The 18,840-nt window shown below is 38.7% G+C and overlaps 1 protein-coding gene across 4 annotated transcripts in view; it reads right to left on the bottom strand.

Moving 5' to 3' along the window:
- crtc1a (CREB regulated transcription coactivator 1a) overlaps positions 1-18,840 on the bottom strand; it is a 73,166-nt gene that overhangs the window by 41,988 nt on the left and 12,338 nt on the right. For 2 of the 4 annotated variants that reach the window (XM_062022223.1, XM_062022225.1), the window contains exons 2-7: positions 12,749-12,865; positions 9,209-9,328; positions 9,067-9,128; positions 3,128-3,222; positions 1,153-1,238; positions 585-625 (exon numbers count right to left, since the gene is read on the bottom strand). In XM_062022223.1, coding sequence (XP_061878207.1) covers positions 585-625; positions 1,153-1,238; positions 3,128-3,222; positions 9,067-9,128; positions 9,209-9,328; positions 12,749-12,865 — 521 coding nt within the window. Of the gene's footprint in view, positions 1-584; positions 626-1,152; positions 1,239-3,127; positions 3,223-9,066; positions 9,129-9,208; positions 9,329-12,748; positions 13,360-18,840 lie in introns of those variants that run through there. The other 2 variants (XM_062022222.1, XM_062022224.1) reach the window with 1 other exon arrangement.

Genomic DNA, 18,840 nt, shown 5'->3' with positions numbered 1-18,840 from the left:
TACATCCCTGGACACATGAGGACTTTGAATATGACCAATGTATGATCCTGTATGTATACAATAAATACCAACATTTTTGGTATCATCCAAAACTAATGTAAAGTATCAAAGAAGAGAAGAATAAGTGACTATTAAATTTTTAACAGAAGTGTAGATAGAACATGTTAAAACAGAAAGTAAGCAGATAAGCAGTAAATGAACAAGTAGATTAATAATTCATTTTCTACCACTTGTCCTTAATAATTTGGACAACATAATAGAATGATAAATGACACAATATGTTACTGCATATGTCAGCAGCTAAATTAAGAGTCTTTGTTTGTTTACTTACTACTAAAAGACAAGTTGTCTAGTATGTTCACTATTTTATTTAAGGACAAACTTGCAATAATAAACATATTTTTAATGTACCCTAAGATTTTTTGTTCAAATAAAGCCAATAATGCAATTTTGTGTGGTCCCATTCATTTAGAAAAGTATCAAAAAGTACCAAAAAGTTTTGAAATACATTTTGGTACCGGTACCAAAATATTGGTATCGGGACAACACTAGTATGCACATAAAAAAACAACTAAAATACTCACTTAATTCCAGGAACTCTGTAGGGTTTGGATCTAGAAACATCCTGAAAGGAGAAAAGATTGTGCATGTCCATCTTGAATTGTAACGACCAGCAGATTAAATGTGTTTAAAATAGGGATGTTCTGAACAGGGTTTTATTGCTGCCGATTCCTGTGCCGATTATCCATGATGAGATCGGCCGATACCAATATCGATACCAATACCGATATCAGTCTCGTGCATGAGCTGTTCTTTTTCAAATGTATGTATTGAGAGTTCTCTGTGTGTAATAGGTTCAGCCTCTTCTTCCAGTGATAATCTTACTTCATTAAGATATTACACACAAAGAATTGTAGTTTATTTTCCGCAATGAAAGTGATTATTATTAACTTAGAGGAGCAGTTTCACACTGTGTATGGAGACACATTATTAGCTAGTAGCTGCTTTGAGTAAAAATAGAGTGTCAGTCAGAGGGGATCGGTGTTTCTGATTGGCATTAAAATGCATTAATCTGCAATGGCCATCACATACTTTTTCACAAAAATGGAACATCCCCAGTTTGAAACATATCTGTGAGTGTTGATGGAGCACCTTTTCGCAGTCCCAGTCCTGATTTTGTCCTTCTTCTTCCGCCTCTTGTTTGACGGCTTCAGATCCGGGCAGGGTTAATAACAGAACTACAGAGATGGAGAGAAATACAAGGGATATCCTTTAACAAAAACATATCAAGGTAAATGTCGGACACCAAACAAATATGCCCCTAAATGGTTGTCGGCAGAAAAGCTTATAATAATACCATGACAGATGGCTTTCATTATCTCACCTATGATTGGATTTTAGGATAAATGCACAATTTTAGAAGGATTAAGTGTTTAGTTTCGTGTTTAGCTATACTTTACTTGCCAATTTTGTCTATAGTGCCTCATTTTAACCCTAAAATCCCTAAATCCCCAACTAAAACTGTCAACTCGTGGTGGGGAAATACAAACCCCAAAACCAGTGAAGTTGGCACATTAGGTAAATAAAAACAGAATACAATGATTTGCTAATCCTTTTCAACTTGTATTCAATTGAATAGACTGCAAAGACAACATACTTAACGTTCCAACTGGAACACTTTATTTTTTGCAAATATTAGCTCATTTGGAATTTGAAAAAAAAGCGGGCACAAGTGGCAAAAAAGACTGAGAAAGTTGAGGAATGCTCATCAAACGATTATTTGGAACATACCACAGGTGAACAGGCTAATTGGGAACAGGTGGGTGCCATGATTGGGTATAAAAGCAGCTTCCATGAAATGCTCATTCATTCACAAACAAGGATGGGGCGAGGGTCACCACTTTGTCAACAAATGCGTGAGCAAATTGTTGAACAGTTTAAGAAAAACCTTTCTCAACCAGCTGTTGCAAGGAATTTAGGGATTTCACCATCTACGGTCCGTAATATCATCAAAGGGTTGAGAGAATCTGGAGAAATCACTGCACGTAACATTGAATGTCAGTGACCTTCGATCCCTCAGGCGGTACTGCATCAAAAACCGACATCAGTGTGTAAAGGATATAACCACATGGGCTCAGGAACACTTCAGAAAACCACTGTCAGTAACTACAGTTCGTCTTACATCTGTAAGTGCAAGTTAAAACCCTACTGTGCGAAGCGAAAGACATTTATCAACAACACCCAGAAACGCTGCCGGCTTCGCTGGGCCTGAGCTCATCTAAGATGGACTGATGCAAAGTGGAAAAGTGTTCTGTGGTCTAAGGAGTCCACATTTCAAATTGTTTTTGGAAACTGTGGACGTTCTGTCCTCCGCAACAAAGAGGAAAAGAACCATCCGGATTGTTATAGGCGCAAAGTTGAAAAGCCAGCATCTGTGATGGTATGGGGGTGTATTAGTGGTATGGGTAACTTACACATCTGTGAAGGCACCATTAATGCTGAAAGGTACATACAGGTTTTGGAGCAACATATGTTGCCATCCAAGCAACGTTATCATGGACGCCCCTGCTTATTTCAGCAAGACAATGCCAAGCCACGTGATACAACAGCGTGGCTTCATAGTAAAACAGTGCGGGTGCTAGACTGGCCTGCCTGTAGTCCAGACCTGTCTCCCTTTGAAAATGTCTGGCGCATTATGAAGCCTAAAATACCACAACAGAGACCTTGGACTGTTGAACAACTTAAGCTGTACATCAAGCATGAATGGGAAATAATTCCACCTGAAAAGTTTCAAAAATTGGTGTCCTCAGTTCCCAAACGTTTACTGAGTGTTGTTAAAAGGAAATGCCAGTTTCTCAGTTGGAACATTAAATATATTGTCTTTGCAGTCTATTCAATTGAATATAAGTTGAAAAGTTGCAAATCATTGTATTCTGTTTTTAATTACGAATTACACAACGTGCCAACTTCACTAGTTTTGGGTTTTGTATAATTAAACAAAGCATGACTCATTTGGTGAAATTCAGTCACATGCAGAAGGTGAGTATCTTGTAAACAAACGTGTTATATTACTCAGTGCAGCCGTGACGCTGAGAGCATTAAAATAAAAATAAAAAGTAATTTACACCTCGCTTGGGCTGCAGCTCCTGTGACCCGCCTGTGAAGGAGGCCTGCTGGCAAGGAGCAAGTGTGCTCTGATGAAGTGCTGAGTCAGAGTTTGTCCTGCAGCGCAAGTGCACACAATCAAATCAGACAGTGCAAACATTTAAGATGCCAGATGACGACGGATACAGAGGGGGAAAGCATACAAATTAATCATCATAATCTTTGTAACAATGCAACTTTGAACCATGAAGTTAACAAGTACAATAGGTCTAGTTTTCCTGAACAGAATGCGTTTTAAGTCATTGAAACAAATCAAGGTTGCTTTCAGACTCGCAACCTTTGGTCTGTATTCCCTTGATTGATAAAAACAATCAATTACCTCAACCTGTCTTCAAATAATCATGTATTGTATGCGGTTAGACTATCAGGACCTCTTGTGTAAAATAATTTGCTCGGGAATTTTGCATTGAAAGGACTAGGTAATTTTTCTGGTCTCCTTTCGTGTATTAAATTGTGCTATTATTTATCAAAGTGGTCTATTATCTATTATTAGCAATGTTTTACCCTGAAGTTCAGTGGTTCTTAAACTTTTTTCACCAAGTGCCACCTCGGAAAAAACTTGGCTCTCCAAGTAGCACCATAATGACCAACATTAAAATACAGTAGCGTAGTAGGCCAAAGTATTCATTAAAAACATGGCAGTTTTTTTTTTTAACAAGCACATTTTAATTTTTGTTACACGCAGTTTGAACAGTAACACTGTGCGAATATAGGAAAATAAATCACTGTACTTTAATCAAGTGATTCTTTGGCGTATCACAGTTTGAGAATCTCTGCTATAGTTAATACAGAGAACCTTTTTCTTGTCCCAGGGAAGAGAGCAATGTCCCCATTAACTGTGATGCATTTGGATTCACCTGGATGTCTGTACTGTGTGAAAAGGAACCGGAACCAGTACCAAGTTTACAAAATTACCAGCTGATTCGGACCAGAGAAATCGAACTATACTGGAAGTGTGAAAGCCCGCTGAGAACGATTAGTCAACATTTTATGTGCTTGTACTGTATGAACATGCCAAACAACCTTCATAACAATATGTAATATGTTTTATGTACACACTGCAAGTATATACTGTATATAATGTAGTAACAGACACCTTCATAACAATATGTAATATGTTTTATGTACACACTGCAAGTATATACTGTATATAATGTAGTAACAGACACCTTCATAACAATATGTAATATGTACAATGTAAACACTGCAAGTATATATATAATGTAGTAACAGACATCTTCATAACAATATGTAATATGTACAATATACACACTGCAATTATATATATAATGTAGTAACAGACACCTTCATAACAATATGTAATATGTACAATATACACACTGCAAGTATGTATATAATGTAGTAACATACACCTTCATAACAATATGTAATATGTACAATATACACACTGCAAGTATATATATAATGTAGTAACAGACACCTTCATAACAATCTGTAATATGTACAATATACACACTGCAAGTATATATATAATGTAGTAACAGACATCTTCATAACAATATGTAATATGTACAATATACACACTGCAAGTACATATATAATGTAGTAACAGACACCTTCATTACAATATGTAATGTGTACAATATACACACTGCAAGTATATATATAATGTAGTAACAGACACCTTCATAACAATATGTAATATGTTTTATATGCACATTGCAAGTATTTATATAATGTAGTAACAGACACCTTCATAACAATATGTAATATGTACAATATACAAACTGCAAGTATATATATATATATATAATGTAGTAACAGACGCGATCATAACAATATGTAATATGTAAAATATACACACTGCAAGTATATAATGTAATAACAGACACCTTCATAACATTATGTAATATGTACAATGTACACACTGCAAGTATATATATATATATGTAATGTAGTAACAGACACCTTCATAACAATATGTAATATGTACAATATACACACTGCAAGTATATATATAATGTAGTAACAGACACCTTCATAACAATATGTAATATGTACAATATACACACTGCAAGTATATATATAATGTAGTAACAGACACCTTCATAACAATATGTAATATGTACAATATACACACTGCAAGTATATATATAATGTAATAACAGACACCTTCATAACATTATGTAATATGTACAATATACACACTGCAAGTATATATATATGTAATGTAGTAACAGACACCTTCATAACAATATGTAATATGTACAATATACACACTGCAAGTATATATATAATGTAGTAACAGACACCTTCATAACAATATGTAATATGTACAATATACACACTGCAAGTATATATATAATGTAGTAATAGATGCGATCATAACAATTTGTAATATGTACAATATTTACCATATTTTGGTCATTTTGATCAATAGTGGGACTTCCTTCACTGGCGCATTTATTTCCGTTTCCATAGCAGCGCACTTCCGACTTCCGGCATCTACTGTGTTCCTACTCCCGCAAACACACATGCGAGTGGGTTTTCTAATCATGGCAGACTTGGTAACAGACAACTAAGACGACTATTTTTGGACAAATGAGGATTCACAACCTTATCTTTTTGAAGCTGAATATACGGAGGATGAACTGCTGCTTATAGAAGCGAGTATGAAGAAGAGGCTGAAATGTTGGAGCAGACGGAAGCTGAGAGAGGCGACACGGTCTGAGGCAAGTCTGGAACTTTTGAGCCAACCTATACCGAATTAATGGATTGCTTACCCAAATCAACTGGAGAATATGTAAAATTGGAACAAATTACAGTACCAGCCTTTTATTCTAGCCTGCTAAATATTGTGAACTGAATACAAGAAACAAACCAACTCAAACACACTGATTATTATTTATATTAAGACCCATCAGGCACAAGACATCGACACAACGTTGATGATATGTACTTGTCCTTTAAAAGTGACTTTGAAACAACTATCACAACTGGACCATCCATGGCAGTCACAGGGAGAACATGCAAACTTCACACAGAAGGCCCCAAAGCCCGGGAATCGAACCCAGGACCTTCACGCACTAACCCCTGCCCCATCCTTATACTTTTGAAGCTGAATATACTGCACGAAGAAAGAGTGAGACATTGGAGCAGACGGAAACCGGGGTAGGGGGATGAAAGCGATTTTGACAGTATAAATGTGGAACTTGGAGACAAGCTATTTTGACATAAATGGAGTGCTTAGCCAAAATCAACAGGTAAACATCCCCGGCCAGCTGGACCAGACGAACAACTGTCCATGGAGTGAGTCACTTTAATATCGATCATAATACTGAAATGACATCATGTGTGTTATTACAACAACAGTACATACTAGGGGTGTGGGAAAAAAATTGATTCGAATTGAAATCGCGATTCTCACGTTGTGCGATTCAGAATCGATTCTCATTTTTAAAAAATCGATTTTTTTAAAATTTGTTCTTATTTATAAAAAAAAAAAAAAAATTTTAATTAATCAATCCAACAAAACAATACACAGCAATGCCATAACAATGCAATCCAATTCCAAAACCAAACCTGACCCAGCAACACTCAGAACTGCAATAAACAGAGCAATTGAGAGGAGACACAAACACAACACAGAACAAACCAAAAGTAGTGAAACAAAAATTAATATTATCAACAACAGTATCAATATTAGTTACAATTTCAACATAGCAGTGATTAAAAATCCCTCATTAGACATTTAGTTTATGAGATGTGATGCAAGTGTAAGTCACTGTGACACTATTGTTCATTTTTTGTAATTTTTTTTTTTTTATTAATGTTTGTAATGATAATATCAATGAGGGATTTTTAATCACTGCTATGTTGAAATTGTTACTAATATTGACACCGTTGTTGATAATATAAATTTTTGTCTCACTACTTTTAGATTGTTCTGTGTCATGTTTCTGTCTCCTCAATTGCTCTGTTTATTGCTATTCTGAATGTTGCCTGGTGGGGTTTTGTTTTGAAATTGTATTGCATTATTATGGTATTGTTTTGTATTGTTTTCATTAAAAAAAAAAAAAATTAATAAAATAAAATCGTTTTTGAATCAAGAATCGTGTTGAATTGAAAAAAAAAAAAGATTCTGAATCGAATCGTGACCCCAAGAATCGATTTTGAATCGAATCATGGGACACCCAAAGATTCACAGCCCTAGTACATACACTGTCTGGCTAGCTGTGTACAAACAAAACATGAAGTAATACTTTACAGATACTGTATTATGATTGTTCATGTTTTCCACTCAGTCAAACATGTTTCGTGCTGACGTAGAAGCCAGCTCATCTCTTGCCGTATAGCTTTTACGGCTAATACCGTAGCACGCCGATGTGTTAGTTCGCTAGAAAAAGAGTTCCTCGGTGTTCACTCTTACAATAACAATGTTTCTACAGTTTGGTTATTATACAGGTTACAGAACGTAAATTAAAGTATTGTTGACGCTTTTTGAATGCATTTTTAACGTGATTTAGAGCTGCATGTGTTTGAAAGCGAAACAAACAAAAACCTTTTGTCTTCTTTTCTATCATAATGATTGTGAACGATAGGCAAAATTCCCCAAAAAGTGCAGTTCCCCTTTAAATGTGTATTTATGGTAAAAAAAAAAAGTTTTTATGTTAAAAAAAACAACTTATTTTGAAGGTGCGGCAGAATTTATTTTGATGGTTGACATGTTGAGGACACCCTGCTGCTATATAAGGTGTACACTGGCTAGGGTTGGGTATCGAGTATCGAGTATCGAGTATCGATTGGAACCGGGACTAACTTTCCGATTCTCCCGGAATCGTTCAAAAGTTTAAATTTCGATTCCTAGTTTCGATACCCAGTCCGCCGACCGGAAAAAAAGAATAAGTCCGCCGACCGGAAGAAGAAGCCGCTGAACACCAACGAAGAAGCGCCCACTGCCGGAAGTGTTAGCATAGCCGAGCCTATGTAGCCGAGCAAGTCAGTCAAGCATGGATAGCGGGCGTCGGCGGTCCAAAGTGTGGCTTTATTTTACTAAAAAAAATGAAATATCGCCGAAATGTAACACGTGCGACAGGACTGTTTCGTGCTTAGGAGGGTGCACGTCGAACATGATGAAGCACCTCCGAGTTCATGGAGTACAAATAAATGCGCCGACCGTCCTCCTCTGGCTCCGACGCCCAGCCTGGCACCTCGGTGACTGCACTGCAGTCCGAATCCGGTAAGTAAAACAATATATATGCAATAAATAATGTGTTTTGCGCCAATGTTGAGGCAGCTAACAAATTAGCCCGCATATTTTTTCATAGACAATTTACAACCTGCTAGCCAGGCTCCGCGATGTGCTCAGCGTACTCCGTTCACCGTAGCGGCAATGGGGAAGATGTCGGTGCCACAGACGGAAGAGTGCCACAGAAAGGTCACTGCACACATAGTCAAAAGACTGCATCCCTTTTCAGAGGTGGAATCTCCAACATTTAGGTTAGTTAAGCAATAACGTTAGAGCTAAGCTAATTGATACTGGGCTAAACAGTAACAGCAACATTACATGTTTGTTTATGTTTGCAGGGATATGGTGAAAACTCTCAACCCAAAATACATACCACCTTCCAGGGACTACCTGTCAAACACATTGATCCCGGCATGGTACAAGAAGAATCGGAAGCGAGAATAGTCAGGAATCGGAATCGAAACAAAGAATCGGAATCGGAATCATACGAATTCAAACGATACCCAACCCTAACACTGGCAACTTTCCATAATGGGATATTTCGGGGTGTACCGGTACTCACTTTTGTGAGGTACTACTGCACATACTGTGGTGTGAATATGAATCCAAAGCAGCTGTAATTCCTAGAGGGTCAATGTGAGGGATTTACTGTGCACAGAAAAGGAAACACAATCATGTCGGGAGCCTCTCACCTCCTCCAGCTGGTATCAAGTGGTGGGGACAGATACACCGAGCCATACGGACAGCTGTCAATGTGACACTGACGGTTAAAAAAAAATACAGTTGGAAGACAGCAGGGAACTTTTCTAATCCAAGGACAGAGTTAAAGGATATTTGGCGTCCGTGCTTGTCGAGAGTGAGGGGTTTTCGATGGGGCGATGGGATTCGGTTCCTGTAGACTCTGTCGACGAGCCCGTGGTGTCGCGATGATGTGTTCATGTCCATCCCTGCAGTCTAATGACAGGAACATATTGGAGAGGAGTTATTGATTTAATACTTTTTACTGTAGGACACAAATAATTCAGGCGGCGTACACTATGTGTATAATAGTGCAGTCATCAAATTAATCAGATTAATCAGGGTTGCTTGGGAATAATTTTGATTAATTGTGTGAATGCTCCAAAGTTGTTTTTTGAACTGGAGAAATTCCCGTTTTTCCCCGAAATTCCGTAATGCCATTTCTTAATTGGAATATGTTGAAGGTGGAATGCTTTGAATTGGTTGAAAAATGTGGAAATGGTGGAAGTTTGAAAAATGGCCAATTCATTTTAAATAGGAAAAATGTCCCGGAAACCTGGAATTCTGGGAAATCTGGGAATTTGTCAAGGGAAAGCCCGCAATTTCGGAATAGGCTGAACAGTTTGAAGTTGGAACGGTTTGAATCGGTTGAAAAATGGGGAAGGTAGAGCACGCCAAAATCTGGAGAAGAAGAAGAAGTTGAAGAAGTTTAATAAATATACTAGATGGGGCAATTCCTGAAGGAATTTTGTGTGACTGCTCCAATACTGAAGTTGAACTGAAATCCTGGAAAAAAATTTTAATAGTTGAGGTAGAGCACACAATTTCCAAACAGGCTGAATATTTTGAAGTTGGAACAGTTTGAATCAGATGCAAAATATGGGAGTTGTGGAACTTTGAAGAATGTCCCATTGATTTCAAATGGGAAAAGCGGGAATTTTTTTGAAAATGGTAAAAAACTTGAATGGTTTGAATAAGTTGAAATGGTTGGTGTTGGAATTTTTCAAATCGGTTGAGAAATGTTGAAGTAGTAACATGTTGAATTAAGAAATGGTATAACGGAATTCCTGGAATTTCGGGAAAACCGGGAACTTTTCCAGTTCAAAAAACAATTTTGTTTTTTTTCCTAACTAAGAGGAATGTTTTGACGGTGGAACGGTTGATGTGGGTTGAAAAATGTGGGAAGAGTAGTCGCCGGAAAAAAGGGTGGAAATAGGGCTTTGGAAGAACAGGAATTCTGGAAAATCCTGGAATGTTTTTGAACTTGGAAAAAAGGTAGTTTAAATTTCCAGGGTGGTGGAATTTGTTGAAGGTGGAATGGTTTGAATCGGTTGAAAAATTTGGAAATGGTGAAAGTTTGAAAAATGGCCAATTCATTTTAAATGGGAAAAATGTCCCGGGGTGGGGGGGGGTTGTCATAAAGAAATACAATCATGTGTGCTTACGGACTGTATCCCTGCAGACTGTATTGATTTATATTGATATATAATGTATATATTGTGTTTTTTATGTTGATTTAATAAAAAAAAATAAAAAATAAAAAAAATGTTTTTTTTTTTTTTTAAATTTCTTGTGCGGCCGGTGGTTGGGGACCACTGCCTTAGAGCGTAGGGTGAAACTGTAACTGAGTGTACAGCCCAATACGTCTCTCCTCATGAGCAAAATTCAACTCTGTCTCTGCTTGATTCCTTGCTTCTTGTCTCGTTTAATAGGTAGTTTGGTGTTTGAACTTGACAACCAAATAAAATACTGTAGCTTCGAGGTCGGTAAGCACAACCAAAATTATGTCGTACATTAGGCGTACCGGGTTATAAGGCACACTGTCGAGTTTTGAGAAAATGAAAGGATTTTAAAGGCCTACTGAAACCCACTACTACCGACCACGCAGTCTGATAGTTTATATATCAAAGATGAAATCTTAACATTATAACACATGCCAATACGGCCGGGTTAACTTATAAAGTGACATTTTAAATTTGCCGCTAAACTTCCGGTTCGAAACGCCTCTGAGGATGACGTATGCGCGTGACGTAGACCGGCGAACACGGGTATGCCTTCCACATTGAAGCCAATACGAAAAAGCTCTGTTTTCATTTCATAATTCCACAGTATTCTGGACATCTGTGTTCGTGAATCTGTTTCAATCATGTTCATTGCATTATGGAGAAGGAAGCTGGGCAAGCAAAGAAGAAAGTTGTCGGTGCGAAATGGACATATTTTTCGAACGTAGTCAGCCACAACAGTACACAGCCGGCGCTTCTTTGTTTACATTCCCGAAAGATGCAGTCAAGATGGAAGAACTCGGATAACAGAGACTGTAACCAGGAGGACTTTTGACTTCGATACACAGACGCCTGTAGAGAACTGGGACAACACAGACTCTTACCAGGATTACTTTGATTTGGATGACAAAGACGCAGACGTGCTACTGTGAGTATGCAGCTTTGGCTTGTAAACATTTGTTTGCTTGACCGTATGTGCGCAACTTTTTTTTGCGTATGTACGTAACTTTTTAAAAATATATAAGCTTTATGAACCTTGGGTTAGGTGAACGGTCTTTTGGGCTGAGTGATTGTGTGTGTTGATCAGGTGTTTGAATTGTATTGGCGTGTTCTATGGAGCTAGGAGCTAGCATAGGAGCTAGGAGCTAGCATAACACGTACCGTACCGTACGTGCGCGTCACGTACGTAACTTTTTAAAAATATATAAGCTTTATGAACCTTGGGTTAGGTGAACGGTCTTTTGGGCTGAGTGATTGTGTGTGTTGATCAGGTGTTTGAATTGTATTGGCGTGTTCTATGGAGCTAGGAGCTAGCATAGGAGCTAGGAGCTAGCATAACACGTACCGTACCGTACGTGCGCGCACGTACGTAACTTTTTAAAAATATATAAGCTTTATGAACCTTGGGTTAGGTGAACGGTCTTTTGGGCTGAGTGATTGTGTGTGTTGATCAGGTGTTTGAATTGTATTGGCGTGTTCTATGGAGCTAGGAGCTAGCAGAGGAGCTAGGAGCTAGCATAACAAACACGCAGGTGTTATTATGCAGGATTAATTTGTGGCATGTTAAATATAAGCCTGGTTGTGTTGTGGCTAATAGAGTATATATATGTCTTGTGTTTATTTACTGTTATAGTCATTCCCAGCTGAATATCAGGTCACCCCCGGCTCTCACAGCATCTTCCCTATCTGAATAGCTTCAACTCCCCACTAGTCCTTCACTTGCACTTTACTCATCCACAAATCTTTCATCCTCGCTCAAATTAATGGGGAAATTGTCGCTTTCTCGGTCCGAATCTCTCTCACTTCATGCGGCCATCATTGTAAACAATAGGGAACTTTGCGTATATGTTCAACTGACTACGTCACGCTACTTCCGGTAGGGGCAAGCCTTTTTTTTATCAGATACCAAAAGTTGCAATCTTTATCGTCGTTGTTCTATACTAAATCCTTTCAGCAAAAATATGGCAATATCGCGAAATGATCAAGTATGACACATAGAATAGATCTGCTATCCCCGTTTAAATAAAAAAAATTCATTTCAGTAGGCCTTTAAGTGCGCCTTATAGTCCGAAAAATACGGTACTTATATCAACAGATCATTGAATCATGCAAAAGTTAACAAAAAGCAGCTGACCTGAAAAGAAAAATCCTCGCCGTTGTCTCCAATCTGATTGACATTAGGCAAAGATCCTCCATAGTATGGCCCACGGTTCGGCCCCAGCTGCAAATACTGAGTCTTCTGTAACTGCAACTGAAAAAAACGACAGAATACATGCACACACACGTTACAGTCAGTCATAATAAGAATACAAAGAAACACTAATATTCTCCAGTAATTGTGAAGGCAAAGTCCCCAAAGCCCTTGGATAATGTTTATTCCAAAATGGAACCCAGTTCCCTTGCCCATCAGGGAGACCATAACGGGTCAATTAAATTTCCTCAAGCGAGCTGACTGTTGGCAGGGCAGAATATCTCACGATAATGACTCTGCCTGTATCACGGCTCTATTTTGTTCAGCTTCCAACCTGAGAGTTCATTTCTTTGAACACGTTCACCCCCACTCTGTTGACAAAGGATTACATTTTATAAGATCGCCCGATCAGAAAGAGGCCGGCCCAAATCCTCTCAGCCACAACAGAACACAGCAACAGAAGGGAAGAAGAGAGCAATAGATTGAATCCGAGAGGGCGGGGGCGCCATGAAAAGGGAGATGCTGCCTTCTAAATCCTGTCTGAATAAAGCAGCACTGCTCATGTGATAAAAAAATATGAATTAAATCATGACAAACTGCTATGTTATGGCTGTGATGAAAAGTCAGTTGTCTTCTCCGGGCATGGGATTTGAACTTAATGAAGAAGAAAGAATATAATTTGTGTAACTTTCAACATAATGTTTTCATACTAGGCTGGTCTCGATACGGTACCGGTACCAAATGTATTTCGATACTTTTCTAAATAAAGGGGACAACAAAAAATGGCATTATTGGCTTTATTTTAACAAAAAATCTTAGGATACATTAAACATATGTTCATTATTGCAAGTTTGTCCTTAAATAAAATAGTGAACATACTAGACAACTTGTCTTTTAGTAGTAAGTAAACAAACAAAAATGCTCCTAATTAGTCTGCTGACGTATGCAGTAACATATTGTGTCATTTATCATTCTATTATTTTGTCAACATTATGAGGGACAAACTGTATACATATATTATTAATCCACTTGTTCATTTACCGTTAATATCTGCTTATTTTCCCTTTCAACATGTTTTATCTGCACTTCTGTTAAAATGTAATAATCACTTATTCTTCTGTTGTTTGGATTCTTTACATTAGTTTTGGGTGATACCACAATTTTAGGTATCAATCCGATACCAGTGAATTATATTTATATAGCGCTTTTCTCTAGTGACTCAAAGCGCTTTTACATAGTGAAACCCAATATCTAAGTTACATTAGACCTTTTAACTACCGAGTAGTTAAAGGGTCATACATTGGTCATTTAAGTTCTCATGTGTCCAGTGACGTATTTCCTGAGTTTATGAATATAATATGAATAAAATTAAATAAAAAAAGAAAAACGATTTTGTGACGATAAAAAAATATTGATGTAATCATAGTAGTATCGACTAGATACGCTCCTGTACTTGGTATCATTACAGTGGATGATGTCAGCCGTAGATTCACCAATGGCATTTGTTGACATTGTGACGCCGATGAGCTACTGTATCCTCTTATGGTGTGTAGTGAAGCATGTTTAGCTATTACTCGTCCTGCAGGGATGATACTTGTAAGAAACGTACTTTATTTGTCGCCATGGATGCGAGAATTAGTGATTTAGAAGTAGCGAAAACACTGCCGATTGCGGATGGACATTAGCCGCTGTCAGAATAATTGTATATAAGTTATCACACAACTTGTTTGCTTGCAGTTCAGGTGGCCCTGGTTACAATCCACTTGTGCTCACAAAGCTGTCCCTATTTTATCATACAAAGCTTGTAAATCTCCACTATGTGTCTGGAATGTGCCTCGCCGTAGAAGTGTCTGTTTTTTAGATCTGGACAGCCACGGGAGGGGCCTTATCAGGACCCGAAGTCTCCAAGAAGATAAGGCGGACGAGCAGAGAAGGGGCAAACCTGACACCGCTCCAAGCACATTTTGTTTTAACTGTTTATGAACCAGTGCTAAGCTGCAGCATAATGTGACCCCTTCCCTTATAAGCAGCTTCAGCTATGTAATCAGGGAATGCCCAAATAAATGGGGAAGCGCAGGAACTTTTTCCTAAGAGCGTGGGGTGACACTGTACAAGGGTGCAGTGCCACGCGCTCTCCTCATGAGCTAAATTGAATCCTGTCTCTGTTTGATTCCTTGTCCTGTTTAATTGATAGTTCGGTGTTTGAACCTGACAGCCGCTAACTCGCTAGCCATGTTTTAAAGCACCTCTTCCTGAGGGCGTTTCAGTGTTATAGCTTCACCTTTATCCTTGGTTTTTAAGCCAAAATACATAAATTCTCCCTTTTCTGTCTACACACTGTGTCTGCTTGTAAGTACTCCGTGATTGTGCGCTGCCGAACATGCTCCTCTGCTCGTAAACATCATGCCTGTAAAAAAAAATAATATGGCGAACCGGTACTTTTTAAACAGAGTACAATACCGTTTTTGATTTATTAGTACCGCGGTACTATACTAGTACCGGTATACCGTACAACCCTAGTTCATACAGTAGCGTGCTCCCAGCCAGATTAGACTTTCATGTTCATGTCAAATTATGTAATATTTGCTTTGCCATCTTTTGCATTTAAACATACCAGCATGTCAAAAAGGATACGAAAGATTTGATGATTCAATTTATTAATAAAACCCAGGAGAGCTTCTTGCGGGTGCAGCCGTACGGCTCATTCCTCCGGTGCCATTAATGTGCCGCAACCACCTGACATGGCTGTAAGACATTGTGACAGCAATAGGTGGCACCATGCTGACCGACATGAATGAATATCTGTCCTCACAAATATGAAGATCCGGGTTTGTCAGCAATTGAACATGCAAAAATTTGCCAAAAAAAGCACCATCCGTAGTCAATTTCATCTTGACACCACGTGCACAGAACTTGGGACAATCGATTTGGCAAATAAAATCTTTCACTCGAGAAGTGTCCTTTTTTTTTCCAGAACCGACATCGTTTGCATTTGGAAAAAGGCAGCCAAAACGACCGTATTCAGAACAGCAATCCCGATTGGTCACAAGGAACAAATCGACCAATCAGCGACGGCGTAATGCAACCTACGTCCAACTTGCGAAAGATGAATCGGCAAAGAGACGGATCAAGATTTTAACACACATTGTAGGTCGCAAAAAACTATGAAAAACGGAAAATAATTGTTTATATTTTTACAGAGATAAAAAAGACGGATTTCCGACTATAGACAGAAAAATCACATGCCTGCTCCTCGTTTTTACTAGGCTCAGCTCACTTCCAAGCATCGGGTTGTCGGGTGACAAGTAATTTAGGTGAGCTAAAACAAGACGCTTAAGTTTAAATTTCACTAAATTAGTCGGATTTCCTAAAATAAATTGGTTTCATCCATTTTCACACGTGTATGTTAAAGTTCAAGTACCAATGATAGTCACACACACACTAGGTGTGGTGAATTTTGTCCTCTGCATTTGACCCATCCCCTTGTTCACCCCCTGGGAGGTGAGGGGAGCAGTGAGCAGCAGTGCTGGCCGCACCCGGGAATCATTTTTGGTGATTCAACCCCAAATTCCAACCCTTGATGCTGAGTGCCAAGCAGGGAGGTAGACGGTCCCATTTTTATAGTCTTTGGTATGACTCGGCTGGGGTTTGAACTACCAACCTACCGATCTCAGGGCGGACACTCTAACCACTAGGCCACTGAGTAGGTGAGAAATCCCTGCATACATGCGTTAGTTCAAACTCAATGATGGTTAGCCGTACGCCGCGATTTCATGAAAACTCTAGATGCCGTACTTTCCACGTGGATCAATGTCCTACGTGTCTGTGATGTAAACACGTTGACAAATAGTTAACATTAAGATCTCAAGAAAAAAGGAAAAATAAGTCCAGCCCTTTTATCTTTAAGAAGCTTTATACAAAACCCAAAACCAGTGAAGTTGGCATGTTGTGTAAAATGGTAAATAAAAACAGAATACAATGATTTGCGAATTATTTTCAACTTATATTCAATTGAATAGACTGCAAAGGCAATATATTTTATGTTCGAACTGAGAAACTTAATTTAATGGCAGCAACACATTGCAAAAAAGTTGTCACAGGGGCATTTTTACCACTGTGTTACATGGCCTTTCCTTTTAACAACACTCAGTAAACATTTGGGAACTGAGGAGACACATTTTTGAAGCTATTCAGGTGGAATTCTTTCCCATTCTTGCTTGATGTACAGCTTAAGTTGTTCAACAGTCCGGGGGTCTCCGTTGTGGTATTTTAGGCTTCATAATGCGCCACAGTACAAAGACGAAGAACCATGACAAACATTCTCAATTTATTTCATCCATCCATTCATTCATTCTTAAAGTAATCTTACTTATCTCATCATATGAAATATGACTTACTTCACCAATTATTATTATTAAATTCTTACTATTATTTATTTATTTATTTTTATTGTAATTACTTATGGAGTTTATTGTGAAAAAATTGTGAACAGGAAGTGAACAAAAAGTTTTGCAACTGTTATGTAAAGAAAAGGGGTAGGATTAAATAAGCTCTGCTTCTTCCTACTCCTTTTCGAACATGTTGAAAAGAAACTGGAAATTGTGATGTATCATGTTGTATGCTTGCATGTTCGAAATAAACTCAAACTCAAACTCAAACTCAAACTCAAACACATTTTCAATGGCAGACAGGTCTGGACTGCAGGCAGGCCAGTCTAGTACCCGCACTCTTTTACTATGAAGCCACGCAGTTGTAACACGTGCAGAATGTGGCTTGGCATTGTCTTGCTGAAATAAGCAGGGGCGTCCATGAAAAAGACGTTGCTTGGATGGCAACATATGTTGCTCCAAAACCTGTATGTACCATTCAGCATTAATGGCGCCTTCACAGATGTGTAAGTTACCCATGCCTTGGGCACTAATACACCCCTGTACCATCACAGATTGTCACGTGTGGGTCGCATCTTACTACAGGGTTCGTTCTCTAGGGATGCAGATGGACGACTACGGATGAAAGCGTGAGGTAGGAGATGATTTATTGACCATAAATCATAGCAAAACAGGAAACTAGCGAAAGGAAAAACGTGCCGATCGCACGGGAAGCTAAGGTAACCACTAGCACAGGAATCATAAACTAGGAGACAGGAAATACCATGCATGGGAGCAAACAATGAAGCCAGACATAGTGTGGCGAGCAACGTGAATAAATAGCTCTCTGATTAGTGGTCGACAGCAAGTGAGTATGCCGACCACTAACCAGAGGCAGGTGAACCCAATTAATCATCATGGAAACCAAAACAAACCCAGAGGTGCACAAAACAGGAACCAAGGGAGTCCAAAACTAACCAAACAAAACATGATCCGGGCCACGGATCATGACACAGATGCTGGCTTTTCAACTTTGTGCCTATAACAGTCCGGATGGTTATTTTCCTCTTTGGTCCCTAGGACACGACATCCACAGTTTCCAAAAACTATTTTAATTGTGGACTCGTCAGAACACTTTTCTACTTTGCATCAGTCCATCTTGGATGAGCTCGGGCCCAGCGGAGCCGGCTGCGTTTCTGGGTGTTGTTGATAAATGGCTTTCGCTTTGCATATTAGAGTTTTAACTTGCACTTACAGATGTAGCCACCAACTGTAGTTACTGACAGTGGTTTTCTGAAGTGTTCCTGAGCCCATATGGTGATATCCTTTACACACTGATGTCGGCTTTTGATGCAGTACCGCCTGAGGGATCAAAGGTCACTGGCATTCAATGTTGGTTATCAGTCTTGCCGCTTACGTGCAGTGATTTCTCTAGATCCTCTGAACCTTTTGATGATATTACGTGGTGAAATCCCTACATTCCTTGCAATAGCTGGTTGAGAAATGTTGTTCTTAAACTGTTCGACAATTTCCTCACGCATTTGTTGACAAAGTGGTGACCCTCGCCCCATCCTTGTTTGTGAATGACTGAGCATTTCATGGAAGCTGCTTTTTATACCAAATCATGGCACCCACCTGTTCCCAATTAGCCTGTTCACCTGTGGGATG

This window comes from Entelurus aequoreus, linkage group LG16 (genome assembly GCF_033978785.1).
Source record: "Entelurus aequoreus isolate RoL-2023_Sb linkage group LG16, RoL_Eaeq_v1.1, whole genome shotgun sequence".
Taxonomy (NCBI): domain Eukaryota; kingdom Metazoa; phylum Chordata; class Actinopteri; order Syngnathiformes; family Syngnathidae; genus Entelurus; species Entelurus aequoreus.
The sequence above is the reverse complement of the archived record's forward strand: the minus strand, read 5'-3'. Positions and strand labels throughout refer to the sequence as shown.